The 23,627-nt window shown below is 38.7% G+C and overlaps 1 protein-coding gene across 1 annotated transcript; it reads right to left on the bottom strand.

Annotated features, from left to right (window-relative positions):
• Window positions 1-461: 461 nt before the first annotated feature.
• LOC114243990 (glycerol kinase 5) lies at window positions 462-23,500 on the bottom strand. The gene is made up of 11 exons (XM_028175659.2): window positions 23,171-23,500; window positions 22,823-22,916; window positions 21,874-22,043; window positions 20,111-20,200; window positions 9,205-9,319; window positions 7,593-7,795; window positions 5,357-5,588; window positions 3,826-3,920; window positions 2,611-2,774; window positions 1,551-1,684; window positions 462-902 (listed from the first exon to the last, which is right to left on the bottom strand). The coding sequence occupies exons 1-11, from the start codon at window positions 23,270-23,272 to the stop codon at window positions 649-651; spliced, it is 1,653 nt and encodes a 550-aa protein (XP_028031460.2). The 5' UTR covers window positions 23,273-23,500; the 3' UTR covers window positions 462-648.
• Window positions 23,501-23,627: the final 127 nt, after the last annotated feature.

The following is a 23,627-nucleotide window of genomic DNA, read 5'->3' as shown; positions in this document are numbered from 1 at the left end:
TAAACTGATATGTACATATGTCATTAGGCTGAGCTCTCTCTACCCTGATCTGGCCGGTGGACTGCCTAGAAGCTGACTAACACCTGAGTTGTACCTCTAGGCAACTACTAGAAGCATTTTATATTGGTTTTGACGATAATCTCTCAGTATGAGAAGCAAAAGAAAGTTCTAGTAAAGACACAATGTAAGTTGCCACAGCACATACGTGAAGGTTAAGCTGCCAATCCAATCTACAGGCTCTGTGAATAGTACGAAAACAACCCCTAGCACGTATTCTGTGATTCTATACTCAGCAAAGTTAGTTATTCCTCATAAAACACATTATTTTCCTCGTCCAAAAGTCCAGATTTAGACAGAAACAAAGATATTTAATTCGTGGATCGCAGCGACTAACGAATTTATCGTCCTTCAATTCCTAATTAACAATAACCTTTTAAAGTATGCAGGTTGATTTCGAAGCAGTTTTTTTTTTTGGTTTTAATTTTCAACTCGTAACTAGTAGTAAGTAAAGTAACAAAGCAGCAAGGTGATTTTCTTTCGGAATTGGCAACACTGATTTACTTTAGGTATATATAAAAGTTCCCTGTGATATTATCATCTGTGTAACACGATGCACGCAACGAGCACGAGCATCGGGTAAAGCCAACGTTATTTCACTGCGTCCCCGTTATTCTTTAGCAGTTTAAAGCTATTCTTAGGAATTACTCCATAACCACTGGAATCCGATACAGCGTTGACTGACTTCAACGAATTGCTTCTTGAATACCATCCGCACATCCGTGTGACGGCGTCTTCCCACATCGAGATCGTGTGTTCGTAAGATTTCTTCACGTGCGGCCGTGGATGAAACACGCATCCCACTTTCCTTAGAGATTTTAGTTCCTCTTTCGATTTCCATATACCTGTTATTTTTTTTTTAAATATTATCAATATTTTTGGTTTGTTTGAAATTCTCCATTATCAAAAAACGAACGAGCTATGTATGATTTCTTAAAAGGTTTCTAATAAGGCGTCCAAGTGGCCAGTAACAAAATAAACTCCTACATGACAATGCGTAAGACTAATTTTGTAATAATTAAAAGTAAGATATTTTTTATATTTTATGCAATTATTAATAATTGTATGTGTATATTTTTTTACGAACACTTGTACGTTGAAAGTATACTTTCTTTATTCATAAGAAATGTTTCTAATTATACGACCACCACTGAATATCTAACACATAAATTATTTTAATTTCATTCAATGACATGAGATGAGATGATATGGGATGAAATTTAATCTCAGTAAAATGGTGATCATTTACTGAGATTTTTTCAGTGGACTTTTTGGAGGATCCCGAGAAGTTACGTCCAGCGGCTTTGTTCTATTTTCCCACATTTGTGCACTTTCACAGATATTAAGCAGTTAATAAACCACCGTTGTTGTACATTTAAACCTGAAGAAACACTAAATAGACAAAATAAAACAAATTACACAACTTCCCTTCTCGCGTTCCCGCCAAAAAGTCCTTAAACGTTATTCTTGTTGAAGCAACACAGATAACATACCTAGATGTAATCCAACAATATGCGCGCATCCTAAAGAGGACATCTCTACGTGCACGGGTCTCTCCACACGCAGACCCGTTAAGTCCGAAACGAGCTGTGCGAGGAAATCATTGTTAGACACGCCACCGTCTAGCCTGTAAAACATTTGAAACAATTTATTCTTCTGAGCACCAAATTTATCAAAATATCAATGGTTATGGTTATAGGAGACACAGAAAAATATGAAATTTGTTTGAAACTAAAAATATAACTTCTTTCAGTATTTAAAATAGGAAATCGTATCCTATGCATTTGAAGACAGTTTACCTTAATGACTTGATACTTAGTTCCGTGGTTACATTTCAAGGAAGGTTTTTATTTTGACATAGCTTAATTGCATATTTACTATTTATTTATTAAAGCCTTGACATATGTTCTCCATAGTTTGCGAACTGAGGCTTGGTGCACGCATTCGTTAAGCGGAGTTTTAGTAAGATATTTCTCCTGATCAGTCTAAAGGCTTTCATAAACAATAATTCCACATGACCACGACTGCTCTGCCGAGAGTAACCGACTATTATGATGATCTATTTATATTCAAATTATTTTGCAGCTTTGATTTTTATTGTACCATGTCATTTCTTCATCGTGGAAGGTAATCGTGAACGTGTTAAGTACCTATTTCATTACAAAAAAAAACGACTTTGCTTGCGCGACAGTGACGTAGCGAGGGGGCGTGCAAGGGGGGCATCGTGCCGCGAGCGCTACTCACAAAGGGGCGCAAATGGTCCGCAAAACAACAATTTATTTTATTTTTAATATAAGCGATTTAATTTCGTAAATAAAAGGAACACTTTTATTTTATATAGGAGCGCTAAAAAGTTATTGTGAAGCGAGTTTAGCTCGCTACGCCACTGCTTGCGGGATTTGAACACCGACACAGTCGCATCGAGTATGTAATACCGGGCGTATTTTCTTTTAGGTCACGACGACTTCTACATTTAGTCTGGACACGTTTTAATTGTACTTAGTGTATTCATTTCATAATTTACCTGTTGAGAGTAAAAAAATCAGAACGCACCTTATAGAATGAAACGTATAGTCGGTTTCATTACGCACACACTGATATAATTGCGCGGTACGAAACGCTAATGACTCTAGTAACGCGCGAACCAAATGCGCTTTTGTTGTCGATGGCTTCATGCCTATGAAACCTGAAGCGGCTGTACCGTCGTTATATGGGGGCTGAAAAATAATACGAAAAAAAAAAAAGACAGTTATACTAGAGCAGCCTTTCGCAAAGTGGGCGATGATGATGAGGCCTAAAGGGGGCGGTAAAAGACCCAAAAAAAAATTGGGGGCATTGTGTAGAGGCTTGGGAATCGATTTGTAATTTCATCTAGGAGGACTCTTAGATACCGACTGAGCTCTCTCTATAGTGGTTTTTAAGTAGGTAAAAAATGGGGGCGCTAAAAAATAATTTACCCTCCAAGTGGGCAGTAGATAAAATAAGTTTGTGAACCTTTGTACCAGAGATTCGATCTATTGACTGCGGGACTATTTTTGGGGGATTTTCATCCAGTACATAATATCTTTTCGAGGCCAAATTGGACTTGTTTACAGTGCGTATGAGACCTGTATGGGCCTCACCAAAGTCCGTTTTTGAATATAATACCTATACCCATAGAAATGTGGATATAGTCACCTTCCGCACCGAGGGAAAGAACACGGTTTTGACTGCGACACAAGTGATAAGTCACAGAGGACTTTTTAAAAAGCATAAGTCAATGCGTGCATCTCCTTATCGTTCAAGGGCAGTACGTGGCAGAGGGAGACTGATGTCACTAGGCTCCTTTCTCCTCATTTTTCGGACGCTATCAATGTCGTCTTGGGGACTAACAAAAGTAGCGCGTCCTAGCTTTCCATGTGGTAGGTTTTATGAAGGATAATATAATCGAGTAGAAAAATAAAAATATTAGATGTATTACTCTAAATTACCTTAAATATAGATTACCTTACCCTAAAAAGATTAACCTCGTAGATTACCCTTTGAAATAACCGGACACTCTGATGTACGTACGAATAATGTCACTCAGACCGTTTAAGCCTTGTATTACAAGATAAATTCAACTAGCAGTATAGGGAATAAGATAAAATACTGACTAGATCAGGGGTGTGTAACGTTATACTATGTAATATTTCCCCAATATGTTCATCTTGCAGTTAATTTTGTGTTATTATTCAAATAATTTGAATTGCACTAAAACTCGTGATTATCTAAATTGAAAAGAATTACCCCTAATCCACTAAAAGCGGGAATGAAGAAGGCGCCATCCGTATCCGTTACTGAATTAGCTATGTCCGCAGTCTCTTGCGGACTGATAAATAAACCTGAAATATATCATTGTTAATTTAAAGACTGATTTTTTTTTATTGCTTAGATGGGTGGGCGAGCTTACAGCCCACCTGATGTTAAGTGGTTACTGGAGCCCATAGACATCTACAACGTAAATGCGCCAACCACATTGAGATATAAGTTCTAAGGTCTCAGTATAGTTACAACAGCCGCCCCACCCTTCGAACCGAAACGCATTACTGTTTCACGGCGGAAATAGGCGGGGTGGTGTTACCTACCCGTGCGGACTCACAAGAAGTCCTACCACCACTAATAAAACCGTTTCAGTACATTGAAAATAAATGACCATAAAAAATATTAATTAAACATCTACCTCGCGTCGGCACTCACGTTACGTGATGTCTATGCGCTCCCGTAACGACTTTTCACCAGACGGGCAGTGAGCTCGTTCATCCTTCTACGCAATGATAATTAATCAACTTAAGTTTAAATGTTTACTTTATACTTTGACTTAGCAAGGTTATAATAATATGGATTTAACAGTCTGGCTTATTACGTAATCGTTTAAAAAATATATATATTTATGAAGTAAAATATTCATTACACGATTTCTTATTGTTTTGTTGTCAAATATTATTCCGCTGAAATAAATGCTTTTACGAAACGATAAAGTGGAAATATTCTAATGCGCACTTGCACAGAGCACCCACGGCCTGAAGACTACCCAGAACTTGTATATCTACACAATTAGTCTTTAGCGAGATTGCTATGATCCTTTTAATTGTTTTCCTTCCTCGAACACATACAGATTTTACTTTATTTATCAAATTACCGGAATATAAAATCTTGATGAATATAATTGTAACACACCGCCTTGACTGGTTTCTTTTTTGGGTACTTCCTAAATTAGTATACATGTAGAATAGTATAATACATATTCAAGAGGTGAAAGGCTATTTGGTTTAAGCGACATTTTTGCAACATTACAGGAGTAAAGGGAGACGGGGGGTGGGGGGGGGGGGGAAATAGCATTTAAAAAAAACTTCTTCAGCTATTTAAATGGAGTAAACTTAATTAAAGTTCAATTTTAAAAACATCGAACTGTTGATGCCACCAGCAAAATAAAACGCATCATTAAGCGAAGTGTCGCTTAAAACGAAGAGCCTTTCGCCCTTCGATATGTGTGTAATATATCTATACAAATATATAAATCTACAGTGGTTTTTACGGATGTTCCGTTATAACTACTGAACCATGCATCCGATTGACTTTAAGCTTGGTATCCATGTAGAAAATACATATACTTAATGGATAGGCTAATATTTATATGAGTGTTGGACTCCCTACACCGGTTGGGGGGACGTTAATGATGAGAATCTTTGTGGGGGTGAGAAATAAAAATGTTAATTTTAAATGCCCAGCGAAGCGGACGGGTACAGCTAGTTATATATAAAATTTAACCTAAACCAACCTAAATTTTGTGCCCATTTAATTATAGAAGCCGTATCGTTGTTCGCTCCTTCCGCGGAATACACCAGTTCGTCGCCGAGCCTCCAGCCGACCACCGGGTACAGGCCGGACACGCTGGCGTGAGGCGCAGATCCGGTGTTTATATTAAAGAATGTCCCCGTTCCCATTGTCAGTTTGATGTCACCAACGTCAAAACAACACGAGCCCCACATCGACGCCGTTTGATCGGCCATCTATATGAACATTATTAGTTTTAAACCCATTCATAGTTACACCGGTAAGAGTAACGCCATCTATCGCCGAATAGTCGAACGAAAATCGAAGGATCTAGTAGCACCTAGAATGCTCGAGAAGTACAACGCCATCTATTGTCAGATAGCGGAAACTACTACTAGAGATGTGTGGAATATTCTCGATAATTCTAGGGATGAGGTATCGGCTATAAAATCGTTGTAGAGATGGCACGCAGTCAGTCAGTAATCTGAACTACTCGAAGCGAAACAGCGAACGGATCACGTGAAGCGAAGCGGAACAAGTGAATTGAGAGTTTGTTTGTTGAGTGTTTTAAGTGTTCTAAGTGTTGAATACAGTTTTTTTAGTTATACTTTGGTAGAATTTTATTTATCCCGAACCCCAGCGTGTAACAATAGTTACGAAATATGGTATAGAAGATATTAGATGAGAGGGATTGATTTGCGAGAGTAGCTGGCAAAAGCTGAATGAGAGAAGCCGAGGATCGTGTGCAATTGGAGATGCCTATGTCCAGCAGTGGACTAGTATAGACTGATGATGATGAGTGATGTATTAGATTAGCTGGGGTTGACGTACACTACGTTCCATTTTAATTTGGTTCATTTAGGAGTTGCGCTATTTTGTTTTTAAAGTTCACATATTTGAGAAATTAAGCACGATAATAAAAAGCTCGAATCTACGACAAGTTTGTTTGAATTTGAATTTGGAACTGTGACCATACGAAAGCTGTCACCATAATATAATGTCTAGTAAAAACAAAAAAAAAATGATTGAAATATCATAATATATGTATTTTCATAAAAGAAATTCAACTCCTCGGAGTCCAATGAGCAAACTATCACAAGCTTCCTGCGAATATTAATTTCAAGAAATTATTTAGGGAATTCAATTAATCAAATTATAATTATTTAGGGAATTTACCCCGATATCAGTTTCTTGGTGTCCATTGGCGCCAATAACCAATCACTTTTAACTCAGTTGCTCGTTAGTTTTTATTCGACAGTAAAGACTGTCAAAGGTTATCAACAAATACTGTAGGAATGGATACCTATAACTTTACAAAACGAGACAATGTTATTGTTAAACATAAACATGTCTAGAATATTAATGTAAATGTCAACCAATCTCTGCATAAATACAATGTTATTTATATTCCTGGCCGCGATACAATAAAGTCGGCAAGCACCTGGCAATTATCTTTCGACCGATAGCGTAGATATTGCTATTGTTTAAAATAGGTTCATACAACGACATCGGGTCTTAAATTCGACGTGTGGTAAGATGTTAAATAATATGTATTATTCGTGTCTATGATTTATGAAGTATCTACCACGAGTATGTTGAACGATAAAAATATTTCAGAATTTATTTTTGCTTGTACTGGAGCAATTCCCAAAGATAAGTTGTAGGGTAGATTCGAGAAACGACATAACTATAAGAATCGCGATCGAAACATTGTGTGTGTGTGTGTGTGTGTGTGTGTGTGTGTGTGTGTGTGTGTGTGTGTGTGTGTGTGTGTGTGGGTGGGTGTGTGTGTGTGTGTGTGGGTGTGGGTGAGTGTGTGCGTGTGTGTGTGTGTGTGTGTGTGTATGGGTGGGTGTATGTGTGTGAGTGTGGGTGGGTGTGTGTGAGTGTGGGTGGGTGTGTGTGAGTGTGGGTGGGTGTGTGTGAGTGTGTGTGAGTGTGTGTGGGTGTGTGTGAGTGTGTGTGTGTGTGTGGGTGTGTGTGAGTGTGTGCGGGTGTGTGTGAGTGTGTGTGGGTGTGTGGGTGTGTGTGAGTGTGTGAGTGTGTGAGTGTGTGTGGGTGTGTGTGAGTGTGAGTGTGTGTGTGCGAGTGCGTGCGTGCGTGTGTGAGTGTGGGTGTGTGTGACTGTGTGTGTGTGTGTGTGTGTGGGTGTGTGTGTGTGTGTGTGTGTGTGTGTGTGTGTGTGTGTGTGTGTGTGTGTGAGTGTGTGTGTGTGTGTGTCGTATATAGAGGTTACTCACGCAGCTTCTGATCGGAATGGCATGACCCCATATGTCCGGCGCCGTGCTGGTGAAGTGTTCGCCGGCCGTGTCCACGACCGTCGGCAAAGAGGACATCGGAATATTTAATAAAAGTGTTCCCCAGCCGGCCCACTGCATCGTAAACGGATCGTAGAAGCCTGTAGCGGATGCCGAAGAAACATCGGTCATGTGAATACGTTGACCTGAACAAAAAGGAATCGTGTTTAACACCAAAAATTATGTTTTCGAATTTTATTATACCCATATAGGTAATAATCACAACAAATTATTTTACGTATAAAATAGCATTAAGCTATCGAAGCTGCGTTAGTTCGTGGATTTATCCTTTTTTTCGCGCAGCAACGACACGATTAGAAGAGTTCGTAAATTCGTATAAAATCCTATTCGTAAGTTTGAGAGCATTAACAACTAAGAAAATACCTTCCGCCGTGCACAAGATATTGCTCGGAGACCGACGGTCCAAAAGCTGTTGTTTTTTTTTCATCCTATTCTAGTAACCTCAAGGGTTATATACTAGATTCGCCGAATTAGTGGGTGAGCTCACGGGGCTCAAACTTGACGACGTTGCTAACACTGACCCTAGCAAGAGGAGTGTTTCGCAGAATCTAACACCGGATCGGAAACGCGACCCACTGAGAAGATCCGGCGAGAAACTCAGTGGGCTGTTGTTGTTCGGAACTTGTATTGTGCAAGCTTATATTGAAAATGTCGTAAGCGAGATTCGGGTATCTGTCAAATATCTTGTGTTGTATATATTTTTTTATTGCTTAGATGGGTGGACGAGCTCACAGCCCACCTGGTGTTAAGTGGTTACTGGAGCCCACAGACACCTACAACGTAAATGCGCCACCCACCTTGAGATATAAGTTCTAAGGTCGCATAGGTCTCTCTTCATAAGATCTTGTATGATAGCTACCGCCATAAAAACACATTTCAATGTTGTTATATAAATTACAAATTCAACCGCTGACACTGGACCGTTTTTTTTTTTTTTTTTGCCGGACATAACCTAAAGATTGCTTGCTGTTAAATGGTTATCAGAGTTTATGAACACAATAAAGATCGCCGCGCTAATGAGGCCCTTAACGATTTCAATTGAAGTTAATCGTGAGCTCGACGGGCCATCAATGGAGCTTCTTGACTTTATGACGGATTGGCTAAAACCATTTGACAATAAACTAGACGTAAATTGGTTGACCATCCCGAGTATTCTTCATAGATATAGAGACGTGTAGATTCTAGTTAAAGCTTGATTTGAGTGGATTGCCGATGAAGCGAAACACTCTATTTTAAGGCTTGGGTTACTCAGTCCGATACGATACGATGTCCCAATAATTCGTTTTTAGTTTTTAGGCTATTAAAGATTATGCTTTAAGCATACAATCTAAGATCATTAAATTTTAATTTGCGTTTAAATTTTATTATATTATTTAAATTACACCCCGTATGATACGAACGTAGCCTGACATAAAAAAAAACATTAAATTCATAATTGAATTAATTAATTATGTGAAAAATAATTAAAAACAACATTATTAACAAGGTCAGTGTTTCTTACTCCTAAGGTTTTCAAGGCTTTAAGCATAATTACCTGTCAATTTATATAATAACCACGTGTCCAAGGTTCCAAACATTGCGTCGTTGTTTTGTACAGCGTTTCTTAACGCAACTACATTTTTAAGAACCCAATTCAATCTCAGCGAGGTCTGCAAAAAGCGGTTCATTTATACAAACAATTTTATTATTCTGATCTCTTGTATCATATGTACAAGTATGTTAAAATGGAAATTTTAAATGAATTCATAGTAATTACTTTAATGAGATGGGGTCTTGAAAATTTTAATATGGCTCAGAATAGGATGACTATACAGGGAAATAATGAGAAAGAAGTTTTTAGTTCAATTTAAAAGGTGTACATATTTAGAAAAACATTTTAACTAAGTTATCTATGATTATTTAATAATGTTATAATATAATTACATTTTATATTGAACTTCAAAATGCCACAATTTATAGTAACGATTAAAATTCCAAAAAAATACCATAACAATAAGTTTTCTTCTTTTGTATGTGAGACGTTGGTTCCCGGCTCGGTAGTAAGTTTTAGCCGGTTATCGTCGCGACACACACACTGGGTCTGGACAAACCAATCGATCCCTGGTCGGGGATGGCTACGGAACTTGCCCAGCAAGGTATCCTAGGTCCCCGATGTACGTCTAGGATTCAACAAATAGTGTAAATGCACATACGCACCTGGGACTGCCACACGGAGCTCCTGGACGCGTGCACTGTTCTATAATCACTAGGCCTTCGTTAATGCATTATAATTTAACTTCACCCGCGGTCGTCGATTTCGGTTAAGTTTAAATGTTCTAGATTCGGTTGCGTGTTGCTCGGCTCCCGTTCGTAATCGATGTGTGTGTGCATGCGATGTAGCTTCGCTGTCATTTGATGGATCCGAACGTGGAGATCGATTGGCGTTGTAAAATGTCAGATTTAAAATTTGCCGCGAAGACGGCACATACCGCCCACCAAAATACAAGTTATTGGATTTTCAACTAAGTTAAATGATAAAATGAAAACTAAAGAAATTACTAAAGAAACCTACATCTAAATTAAATTAATGACAATATAATTTTAATAATTTTAGAATTTTAGTTAATCAGAATAAATAGGTAGGGGAGCTAACTTCGTTAATGGCCTAGTGTAGAATTTGCCATTGGCTGTACGGACAGTGGCAATACGAACCACGCCATCAGGGCTGGCGTGAAGCTTGGAGACACGAGCTAAAGGCCAGTGCAACGGCATTGTACTTTCACTCTTAATCAGTACAACGGAACCATCATTCAAAGTTTCGCCCCTTTTGTTCCACTTTGCTCTCTGAGTTAGGGAATGCAGATACTCGGACTTCCAGCGTTGCCAGAAATGCCGCTGGAAACGTTGAATCAATTGCCAGCGATTCAATCTAGACATCTGATCATCCAACAAGTTAGAATCTGGAACTGCGGTAAGTGGTTCCAGAACCAAGAAATGTCCCGGCGTTAAAACGTTCAAATCGTTAGGATCTGAACTCAAAGAGCAAAGCGGCCGAGAATTTAGCAAAGCTTCGATTTGAACGAAAAGTGTTGTTAACTCTTCGAACGTTAAAGTTTGATTACCTATAATACGATGTAAGTGAGTTTTAGCTGCTTTAATTTGTATTTCCCATACACCTCCGAAATGTGGAGCAGAAGGGGGATTGAATTTAAATTCAATGTTTTGAGACTCAGAAGCAGAATGCATATAAAGATTAAGGATCTTCTGAGCTCCAATAAAATTCGTACCACAATCGGAGTGTATAACATTCACCCTACCGCGTCTCCCAACAAAACGGCGCAGGGCAGCAATAAAGGCTTCGGACGAGAGCTCACTAACCACTTCCAAATGAACTGCTTTGGTACTAAAACATACGAATAGGCACAAATAGGCCTTACCGATTTTGGCACCGCGATGCTTACCGAGTTTGATTTGGAATGGACCCGCGTAGTCCACGCCAACAATAGAGAATGGTTTGACTTGATTCACACGAGAAGCCGGCAAGTCACTCATGAATGGTTCCAATAATTTCGGATTAGTTTTATAACACGAAACACATTTTGACAAGCAATGACGAATAGCACGTTTAGAAGAGAATACCCAAAACAGCTGCATCAAAAGATATTGTGTCGTTCCCAACCCAGGATGACAATTCTCTTTGTGAATTGCTTCGATGATCATGTATGTGAACCTAGAATGACGCGGCAACAGAGCAGGATACTTATGACTAAACTCAAGACCAGAACGAGACAAACGGCCGCCCACCCTGACAACTCCTTGGTCGTCCAGGAATGGATTGAGTTTTCTCCACGGTTTGGGTAATGGTATACCATTCTCGAGCTTACGAATTTCATCCTGAAAGTTGAGAAATTGAATTCGCTTGGTAATCGTCATCAGGGCCCCATGAAGTTCTGCACGACCTAAAAAGGTACCCGGAACACGTGTCTGTTTTTTGTTAACATTTCTGATAAAACGAAGACAATAACCAATAATACGTTGAACCTTACGAATTGATGAAAACCTTTCGAGCAAAGAATCGATAAAGTTAGGTTCATCATTCACGACCAACGAAAAGCAGCGTTCCTCGGGAAGCATATCAGTCTCGTTCACCTCGAGACCGGAATTTGAAGGCCATGAAGATGAAGGTTGCCGAAGCCAGCTCGGTCCCGCCCACCATAACTCACTCTGGAGTAGGTCGCTCGGACACATACCGCGGGAAGCTATGTCCGCAGGATTTTCATTAGAGCGCACGTGATTCCAGTGAGTTTCGGGGACAGTTTCTTGGATATGACTAACCCTATTAGCAACAAATGTTTCCAACGCGAGGAATGACCACGAATCCATGACAGAGTTACCGTTGAATCTGACCAAGCAAATGTATCAGAAAGTGGAAGTAACGGTACATACACTTCTTTTACGAATTTGAGCAGGTCAGCGAGCAGAACCGCAGCGCAGAGCTCTAGTCTCGGCAATGAAACTCTCCTAATTGGGGCCACGCGAGACTTAGCACATAAAAAGGATACTCCTATATGACCATCGGAATTAAGAGTTCGAAGATAAACCACAGCTCCATAGCCAGCCTCCGAACTGTCAGCAAAACCATGTAATTGGTACGATTCCATGCTTCCAGTGGTCGATATACATCTAGGAATACGAATACGTTCAATAAGTGGAAGCTCGGCTACGTACAGGTTCCAATGACGCACTATGTCGTCAGGAGGGACATCATCCCACCCAACACTCAAGACCCACAAACGCTGAACCAATAACTTGGGAATGAACGTCAAAGGACAGAGAAAGCCCAAAGGGTCATAAATACGAGCCACCTCACTTAGAATGGTACGCTTGGTACATTCTCTGTGAAGAACATTAACTTGGAAAGAAAAGATGTCCGGAAGAGGTTCCCACTTCAAACCCAATATTTTGTGAGAAGGGGTAATTTCTATATCTAATGATACAAAATCGGTTACGCAATGTTCAGGAGGTATGTCTGCAAGTAACTCTTTCTTGTTACTTGCCCATTTCCGTAATTCAAAACCTCCTTTCTTCAATAAATGAATGACGTCAGATTTAATCAACTCGGCTTCACCCAAACTTGAGGCTCCATGGGCCACATCATCAACGTAAATGGAAGAAGTAAGAGGAGAAACAGCACATGGAAAACAAGTGCCTTCATCGTGGACGAGTTGTTTAATTGTTCTGCACGCCAGGAACGGAGAAGACGCCACTCCATAGGTAACGGTATTCAACTCATACTCCTGAACCGGTTCAAATTGATTAAAACGCCAAAATATCCTCTGGAAACCACGATCCTGTTCCTGTTGAATAATATTCCTGAACATTTGCTTTATATCCGCTGTAAAAACAACGGGGTAGCCGCGAAATCTCAAAAGGATTTCTGTAATATTAGTCTGTAATTTGGGGCCTATTAATAAGGAATCGTTAAGTGAAATCCCTCGAGCGTCCTTAGCAGAAGCATCGAAAACCACCCTCAATTGAGTAGTTGAACTGCCAGGACGAAAAACACAATGATGAGGAATGTAATATTTTCCCTTATGCAGGTTGGTGGCTGAGACACGGCTCATGTGACCATTATTTAGGTAGTCCAGCATGAAGTCCGAATACTGCTCATGAAGGTTTGGGCTTGAAAGAAGTTTTCGTTCCAATAAATGAAATCTTCGCAATGCATTTTCACGCGAACCCGGAAACTGTAACTCCCCATCCCTCTGCCTAAACGGCAAAGAAACGATGTACCTTCCAGATGTACCTCGAGCGTGGGTTTCAGTGAAAAGTTTCTCACATTGCTGCTCGTCCGGCGTTAGAACTGATGATTTAGGTATGACCTCCAACTCCCACAGTCTCCTCAATTCCTCATGGAGAGGAGTATCGTGTTCTCTTAGAAAAAAAGAATTTGAGTGTTTTGTCTCATCCTTGCATTTGACACTTCCCATCAGGATCCATCCGAAGATGGTGTTCAAGGCTGAGGGTTCATGAGGACTACCCGAAATATTTCCGGGTAGTAACAGCGTTGAAAACATTTCAGCACCGATAAGCAGATCTATTGGTCCAGGCTTATTATAATTCGGATCAGCCAGTCGCAAATTACGTAGGTGTTCGCATGAAGAAAGATCAAGACGAGCAGTGGGCATTTGTGCACAAATAGATGGTAAGATGAGAGCCGTTAAATTAAATAAATTCTTTTGATGAACTCCGAGTTGAAGCTCCACCATTCCAGTCACTGACGTCGATGATTGCCCCAAGCCACAAACATTTCGCGAAGTTTGCTTAGGCTTTAAGCCCAATCGTTCCATAGCTTGATTAGAAATGAAATGTGACTGACTACCAGGGTCGATGAGTGCGCGAAGAGTATGAAAGTGACCAGATGTGTCACGCACTTCAACATTAGCAGTAGCCAGCAGAACTACAGAGCTACCATTCATGTTTGTAAAAGCCTGCGTTTGCGGCTCTTGACTAGAAGACGGTGGCAGTCGATTAATCGATGAATGACTCTTGGTCACGTCCTCGTGGACAGTGTCACAGAAATCTCTGTGGAGAAGCGTGTGATGGTTCTGTCTACAAATTTTACATCTGAAGATAGATTTACAATTTTTTAATTGATGCGAGGCGCGTAAGCAATTGAAACACCATCGATGAAGCTTCGCATGATTGTATCTATCATCTACCGATTTTTGTGAAAATGATTCGCAAGAGACTATAGTGTGCTCACCGTCACAGTACGAGCACTTGAGTGTCGGTGGAGTAGAATTTACTACGGTAGTTGGTGTCAGCATATCCTTAGAATTGTTCTTCTTCGGTGGGGTGTTTGATAAAAAAGTAGAAACCGGTTTTTTATTGAATGAAACGACGTTATGAATCGCAGCAGAACGTGGCTTATCCGGAGCAGGACGATCATGAACAAAGAAGTGGCCATCGCGTATAAGGGCTTCGCATTTGTTTTGTAAAAATCGTTTGAGGTCGTTGAAGGCTGGCAACTCAGAATCTGAAAATTGTATTTCAAAAGCACGACGAGTGTTTGAGTCCAGCTTTGAAAGAACTAAGTAGCTAAGTATAAAATCCCAACTGTCAGTTGGCAGGTTTAACCCTTTCAATATCGATAAATTTTCGTTAAACAAATCAAGACTACGTCGAAAGTCAGATGGAGAATTTAATTTTAAATTTACATTAAGTATTTCTTTCCAACAGGTGAAAGCTAAATCACGCTTATTTTGATAACGATCAATCAATGTTTGATAAGCCTCCTGATAGAATTTCCCTTCATAAGGGAAGGAGCGTATGAGTGCCACGGCATCTCCAGACAAACTTGATATTAGATAATGCATACGCTCTGAGTCCGTAAGTGTTGCGTTGTTATGAATGAGGGAGTGGAATACGTCATGGAATTTAGGCCAACCTTTTATTTCACCTGAAAACTGCGGTACAGAAATTTTAGGAAGTTTTATGTTGTGACTTGTTACTTTGGAAGATTCTAGCGAAGTGTTCAATTCACTACCCGTTTTGATAGTCAACTGCCGATATATAGAAAGAATCTCCATATGAATATCATCAAATTCCATGCGAAGCAGGTCCTCAGCCTCCTCATCGCAACTGTCTATCAGTGATATAATGTCACCGTATGCAGCCTCAAAGGCACTAACAACTTTTTTTACTTCCGGAAAACAAGCAAGGAAGGTGTTACATTGTTCCGGATCATATTTAGCCGCTCGGGCAATAACTAAAGTTTTCTTTAATCGATTTAAAGATAAAGTACGCTTCCGTCGCAATACTGGTAGGTCCTGAACCGAAATTTCATCTGTGTCCATCGACCTCGATTTACTTTTCTTAAGTACAGCACACGATACCTTCCGCTTCACGGAATGTGACATTCTTAATCGGAGCTACGATTTTATTTCAATTAAATTCAAAAAATAAAACAAAAAAATAAAAATTAGAAAATGAGTACTATTTATATTTGAAGGAAAATGAACGATTAATTTAAAATGTTTTTGTAATGTAAAATGTTTTGTAATTACGCAACCAATACAAAAGGATAAAACTAAAAGGTCAATAACCCATTTGCAATTGAATAACTCAGGTAAAAGATGACGTATGTGTTCGTATACCTGAGTTGTAAGTATTAGAATAATATCGCAAACACAAAGAACCGTAATCACCAAACGATATTTATAGGTAGGTAGGTAAGTACGGAAACGAAAAATGAATAAAATAAAAACTCGCAAATTAACTTCTTAATTTTGTTGATACGTATTTGATCGTAACAAAACAAGACTGGTTTAGGTTTAGATTTAAATTTAAATGTTTTAAAATTAAACCAAACGTGATATTATTTAAAATCGGTATTAGCACAACAATTATATTTATGAGAATATAACTTTGTACCAAGATACATAATTAACTGATGGGCGAACAATGCAGCGTTATACGTTCAACAAACGAAGACGGAGGGTATCCTCGTAAAGTTGACGACAATTAATCTAGAATTATTTATTAGATTCTCTTTTACGTTTAATATAATGAATTTTACAAATTAATGCACTGAAGAGAATGAAGTACATACACCGTTACGTTATTTGATTGTATGCACAACGTTACGGATTGCAATTAATTTGCACAGTGGATTGATGACGTGATTCGTATTGTCTTAGGCCTAATGAAATTGATCGTAATATAATTAAGAAAGCGGTTAAAAAGTAGTTATGTTAAATACTAGTTAAATTTAAGAACTTGTATTTTGCTGTGACGGTAGATTTCCCGGGTTTCGGCACCATAAAATGTATGTGAGACGTTGGTTCCCGGCTCGGTAGTAAGTTTTAGCCGGTTATCGTCGCGACACACACACTGGGTCTGGACAAACCAATCGATCCCTGGTCGGGGATGGCTACGGAACTTGCCCAGCAAGGTATCCTAGGTCCCCGATGTACGTCTAGGATTCAACAAATAGTGTAAATGCACATACGCACCTGGGACTGCCACACGGAGCTCCTGGACGCGTGCACTGTTCTATAATCACTAGGCCTTCGTTAATGCATTATAATTTAACTTCACCCGCGGTCGTCGATTTCGGTTAAGTTTAAATGTTCTAGATTCGGTTGCGTGTTGCTCGGCTCCCGTTCGTAATCGATGTGTGTGTGCATGCGATGTAGCTTCGCTGTCATTTGATGGATCCGAACGTGGAGATCGATTGGCGTTGTAAAATGTCAGATTTAAAATTTGCCGCGAAGACGGCACATCTTTAATTATTTGAATGGAGTAAACTTAATTGAAATCCAGGTATAAACATCGAATTGTGAATGCTAATACCAAATGAAACGGACCTTTAATAACAAAAGTCGCTTAAAATAAAGTCTTCCACCCCTCGACATGATGTTTTTTTTCCATCTTACACTTCACTTGAAGTCGTCGTGGCCTAAAGGATAAGACATCCGATGCATTCGTGTTGAGCGATGCATTCGTGTTGAGCGATGCACCGGTGTTCAAATCTCAGGCGGGTACCAATTTTTCTAATGAAATACGTACTCAACAAATGTTCACGATTAACTTCCGCGGTGAAGGAATAACATCATGTAATAAAAATCAAACCCGCAAAATTATAATTTGCGTAATTACTGGTGGTAGGACCTCTTGTGAGTCCGCGCGGGTAGGTACCACCGCCTTACCTATTTCTGCCGTGAAGCAGTAATGTGTTTCGGTCTGAAGGATAGGGCAGCCGTTGTAACTATACTGAGATCTTACTATACTGAGATCTTAGAACTTAATATCTCAAGGTGGGTGGCGCATTTACGTTGTAGATGTCTATGGGCTCCAGTAACCACTTAACACCAGGTGAGCTGTGAGCTCACCTACCGTCCGCACGTAGTTGGAATAACCCCTTAGACTACCATCAATCGGGTAGGGGAAAAGGCAAAAAGATCTCTATTCGGGGCTGTTTTTTACTATTATGTACAATTCAACGAATTTTAATTGTTTTATTCATTTCTTATTTAGATTTTCAAAATTAAAAAAATCCTCTTTCCTTGTGCTTTACTTTTAAAAACCCAGCTATGAAGTTTACCAATTTAAAAAAATACGTCAAAAAAGTGAAACGAATTGAGTTATAAACAACTTCTCGTCGCTCAAACTTTGTAACTTAAAACTGTATCTTCCATTGTAAAAATACATTTTATAACCGAAGGCGCAATATAAGAAAATGATTCTGTTTTTATCTTATTAAACTAGTTAAGTCCCGCTGTGATTACCGCCAAATACCTACGTTAAATAAACCCATTTCGTATCCCGCGCCTGCTACGAGTATTGTACGCTAATAAGGAAGCGGACAGCTATTGTCAAACTATGTAGGTACACAAAATATCTTAAGGCAGAGAACAAAAACAACAATAATCTAAAACTTAACGAATTTCAAAGAGTATTTATTACCATAGAATAGTATTCGAAATAATCAAGGTACCTCAAATGTTGTCTTAAAGGTCCATCAAAGGTAACAAAAAAAAAGACAACTTATGTTTCTTGATTAAAAATAAGTTATTTTTTACCGCCTCAAATTAATCTCGTATATTAATTTTACGTTTGGTGAGCGGTGGCAAAACTTATTTCAAATCACGATTAGACAACAACTTTTCTTCGCAATTTCACCCGCCTTGAATTAGTTAATCAAAAATACACATGCTAATTTATTCTTATATTTCAAAAAATCTGCTTGAAACAGAAGATTTTACCGAAAACAAAAAATTTAATCTTTAGGTATTACTAGTGAAATTTCTACTGATTAATTTAACATTTAGCGTTATAGCTAAATAGAAATATGTAGGTAGATACAGAGAGATTAGGCCATAAACAAGGAACTTTAATATTTAAATAACATAATATAAATGCTATTTTGGGGGGGGGGGGTGTCTAAAGCTTTTAAATGGGAATTTACATTGAAAATTTTCACATTATCATCGTCATGGTATTCTTTTTCTCTTGTTAATTTAATAATAAGCAAAGCGATGAACGAATAAACTAAATATTGCAGTATTTGAATAGGTGATAAATTCCGTAGTAAATGACAGAGAGCTGTAAAGTATTCAAATTGTCGAAAATTAAATGCGATTAAACCGTAAAGTACTTTTAATAATGGCAAAAAAGCCAAAACAATTAAGCTGCGTGTTATTACGGGACTATCGTTAGACACAAAAAAAAAACTAAGAAAAAGTACTGCAACTAAAACTATATGAAAGTTTTTTATGGTTGAGAAGTTACTGGAGGCCCGGAGGCCTTTCCAGTTTTACCAGGGCAGGTGGGTGAGCAAAGGCTCAGCCAGGAGGGGTAGGATTTGCTAACAGCTACCCGCGCGCCTCCAAAGGAGACCTAACGACTCAAGAGTAGCTGTTTCGCGAATGAATCTACTACCGGATCGGAATCGCGACCCGCTGAGAAGATCCGGCGAAAAACTCAGCGGACTGATGCATAGGTTAGGTTGCACTCTTTGCCGAGTTCGATGAGTACGGTTACCGCGGTCCCTACTCCTAGTGTTAGAGCTAAATGTCTAATGCAAGGGTTCTTGGATCTGATGGATTCCCCTATGTTTGATTTTGAATATTTATCGACAAATAATTTAAGCGTGTAAACTGACTCGAAACCTCACCTCTATTGCATACACTAAGTTTCTGAAATCACTACATTTCTAAGTTTATATTCAGCGCTTTGATTTTGTTATACATATTTTTTTTTTTTTTTTGGTCAGGAGGAAATCGCCGGACTTCCGCCCTCCACTGGGGATAGAGGGCGGAGCATGTCAGAGTCGAACTGACTAAAACCTCCTGTCGCTCAACAACCAACGTCCAAACCTCGCATGAGACAGAACTCATGAAGAGGCAAAGGGGGGAAAGTGAAGCGTTTAGTGCGGAGCACATCTCTCCCATCACCCTCCCCCTCGGGACGCCGGACCGGCGGTCGTCGGCGCCACGACCACCAGCCCTCTCGGTCGGCAGGCTATCCGAAGCCCGCCTAGATGGCGCCGGTTAGAGTGAGCTATCCTACGGAATACCCCGCTGGACCAGAACCAGCGTGGGTCGAGGATAGCCGGCCTTCCATCACCCGGATGCTCTTGCGTAAAACGCGTGCAGAGCAGCTTGCACGTCGTCTTCTTAGGCCCCCTCGCCGGTCCCCAGACCGACATGTGAGGGGGACCCGAAACACTTAGAGGGCCAGGGCTTGGGCGAGATCCGCCTCCCTGGCCCCCGCTCGACGGCGACGGGATTGTGCGTCTCTCACGCGCCCCGTTGTTATACATATAGACCTTTAATGTAAATGGACTTAATATTCTTGTTGTTTTCAATCTTGTATTAACATAAAAGTTTTGCGTCACAATGAGTCAAAATCCCAGCGTCCTTAATATTTAATTTATTCATTTAAAAAATATTTACCTGCGTATTCATAAATTTGAATACACTTCCGGCTTTGAATCTTTTGCTCCGTGACACCAAATATAGAACGTAGGCGCTGAATTTAAATAACTGAAACAAATCATCTGTTTTAGTGTTGGTATTACGAGTCTACTTGTCATAGGTCATAGCCAAGACGCGCCACAGCGTCGTGAAGTCGCAGACGCTCCTTTTAAGCTATAATCTTGGGGATGCCACAGAGACTTCAATATCAGGTATCAAAATAGAATACGTTGACGTTAAGCTATCTATGTACTAAAATTTAACGACCGATAGCCAAATCAGTTCTGTCCTATAAATCTAGTTAAATGTCCTCTTTCCCTCATTACAGAAATTGTTGACTTGAAATTCACACGATCTATGTCAACTGAGTATTTCGAAGTATGACCTTATAGCTTTATTGAACTGATAGTTTTCTTTATTCCATCGAAGAGGAGACGCACATATAACCAGCCTCGCAGGGAATCACCGTCTTTCATTACTATCGGCAATACTATATGCTCCGACGGAAGGTGGTAGAGTGCGAAGATACAAAATAGGTAATATAACAATTTCTCAGAGTACTCCCGGTAGATACAGATGGAAGGGTGTTCATCGTAGCAAAGAAAAGTGATTCAAATGAAAGCCTTATCTTGTCATGCTATTCTGCTTTCTTCCAATGAATATGATATACATACTGCCAACATATGTATTGTTTGTTCAGAATACCTAGCCATTATACAGGTTACTTTTGAATCATCTGGCAAGCGAAGAATGAACGAAGAAGAAGACTAAGCACTATGGTGCTCATTCCAATTTGCTATTTACAATGCCCATAGGAATTTTTTTCGTTCTATCTTGAATGGTACAAAGTAAAATGACGCAATGCCTACAAAAATTATGAAAATTGGTTCAGTCTTGCTCTGGATACACTGTGGTTTAAAGAGCTGACTGTCAGCCTCCAAGAAGTATTGGCGAATTCAGCTAAAAGTACTTACTTTAAGTAGTATTAATTTAACCATTGTTTTTTAAGTGAATGACTGTTTTCTATGAGGGCCATGGTTTTCTGACCTCAATATACTGTTAATTCGTTCTGTATGCAAATATATTTTTATTTTATTTATATGCCTACCAACTACTAGTACCCTTAAAGAGCTATACTAGCTTCACCAAATGTTAATATCAACCGCAATATTTCTTAAAAGACAGTGGTCAGCTCAATAGCAAAATGTTGATGAATAATATTGTTACGCCTGTAAGAGTAACGCCATCTATCGCCGAATAGCAGAAACTAATATTAAAGAATTGTATGGTAACATCGAGAACGCTCGAGAGGTACAACGCCATCTATTGTCAGATATCGGAAACACACATTCGACTTGCCCAGAATGTTCTCGATAAATCTAGGAATGTCGTATCGACAATAAAAGTGTTGCAGAGATGGCACAAAGTCAGATAGTAATCGGAACTACTCGAAGCAAAACAGCGAACGGATTACCTGAATCGAAGCGGAAGAAGGTAATTGACAATTTTCAAGAGTTCAATGCATAACAATACCTTCATCATACATGACCACAAAAAAGTAAAGTATTCAAAATATATGAGAAATTAAAAACCATGAAAATGATTTTAATTATTAACCTGAATACTATTTGAAGAAGTGGTAATAAATAGAAATAATCCTTACAGAGCTCATATTAAATAAAATCATTATTTTGTACTTGTTTTTTCATTTGGTTAACAATAAGTAATATACCTATATGTACCTTCCATGTATAAGACTTGTTCCACTGTTTGACAAGACTGTCAGCTCTTAAGTCTTTCCAAGTTACAAAATTGTGAAAATGCTTGCCAGTTGTACGAGACCACGTGATGAATGTGCTCCTTTGAGTAGATATACCCATTGCTGTGATCTGACCAGCCGAAAGATTGGCATCTATTGAAAATAAATGTTACTTTTAATAATGAATGTTCATTTAGTGCTGCATCTTGTGTGTTTCTCCATGTATGCCATTGCATGTAGGGCTCCCATACTAAAGGTAGCGGGTTCATGAGTGCAAGATTTTATCTTTATTTAATTTTTTTGTTTGTATTAATCAGCTGTCTTCTCTGTCTCATTTATTTGAGCATCTAAAAAAAATAATCTGCCAGAGAGAATTAGAGTTCACACAATTAGAGTTCTAGGGCAAACTTTGGCCTTAATAGGCTTCATATTTCTTTGCCTACTGTTAAGTACAAGTCAGATCCGCTCTGAATTACAATATTTGCTGAAAGCTGACTTTCAAAATACAATAACAGTATAAATATGGAAAAATTGTCACATTGCTAAGGTGTTCCAGACATTGGGTCCAACAAACAATTATATTTAGGGAAAAAAACTAAACCACACCCCGAATTGATGTTTTGCTTACATGGCACAAAAATCATTCAAGTGAAATATCATACTGGTAGGCTACGCTGGCATGGTCTTTCAAGGCTCAAGCTTAGGTAAAAAAACTGGTAACTAAAACCAGAATTCCTATTTCATGGGATAGGCTAAACAGTTAAGATTTGGACCTTATGCTTCAAGGTAAGTGGCTTAGTCTCTTCTAAATACTTAACAAAAGGTAAACTGAAAGCTTGTTCACCCTTCTAATAAATAAGAAACAATAATAAATAATATTATAAATAATTCTCATACGTAAGGAAAAAATGTTTTTTTATTAGCTTACTTACTTTGAAATGATTTCTTCACCACTGAAATAACTGAGCTCCATAATTCATTTGGGTTAATCTCCACAAATCCAGGACAGGGATAGTGCAGAATCACCTTAATTAAAACACATGTAATATTTTTCTTCAAATAAGCTTCATTTTTAATTTGGTAAAATACTAGTTTATTGTGTTTAATTTGACTTTATTTCTAAAAGTTTTAATAATTTATTTCAGTCTACTTCCATTTTTTAATGCGTTGCGCATTTTTAGCTTAATTCTGCTTTCTTAAAGTATTAACTGTATTTATTACGGAAATCTATGCACAATAAAATAAAAATAAACATTTATTCAACACTAACGTAGACATACCTGATCGGCAGCTTTTCCTACAGTTTCTGCTCTAGAATTATAAATAAACGCACGAATTGTCGTAGTTCCTATATCTAAAGTCAAAATATATTTCTCTTCCATTATCTTTCGTTAAAAACACTAACAAAGAACTGAGAATATTGAGTTCACAGAACTTACTATAATTTTATAGCTTATTTACTAAATATAAATTAATGATACACATCGTTATCATTTATCGCAATTTGCACTTTGAATTCATAGAGTAATAACATATTTTGTAATTTTCTGTTTGAAACACAGGCTATTCTTTTATTGTGTCACGTACGGTTTGTGCATTAGCCAGTGTCAAGAAATAAGATTTATTTCTACTTTTTAATTATTTACAGTTTATAAATAATAAAAAACGACGGAAACTGTCCATGTTGGCCATTATTAATATCACTGTAAGTATGAATTAAATTAGCAGCGTGGGACG

The sequence above is a fragment of the Bombyx mandarina genome, chromosome 19 (assembly GCF_030267445.1).
Source record: "Bombyx mandarina strain Sakado chromosome 19, ASM3026744v2".
Lineage (NCBI taxonomy): Eukaryota > Metazoa > Arthropoda > Insecta > Lepidoptera > Bombycidae > Bombyx > Bombyx mandarina.
Note: the sequence above shows the minus strand (reverse complement) of the source record. Positions and strands in the feature narration are given on the sequence as shown.

Coding starts and splice junctions, on each gene's coding strand:
- LOC114243990 (XM_028175659.2), bottom strand. CDS start 23,272: ATGGAAGAGAAATATATTTTGACTTTAGATATAGGAACTACGACAATT. Junction 22,044..22,822: donor GGTGAAGAAATCATTTCAAA/GTAAGTAAGCTA, acceptor TATTTTCAATAG/ATGCCAATCTTTCGGCTGGT. Junction 903..1,550: donor TATTGTTGGATTACATCTAG/GTATGTTATCTG, acceptor AAAAAATAACAG/GTATATGGAAATCGAAAGAG.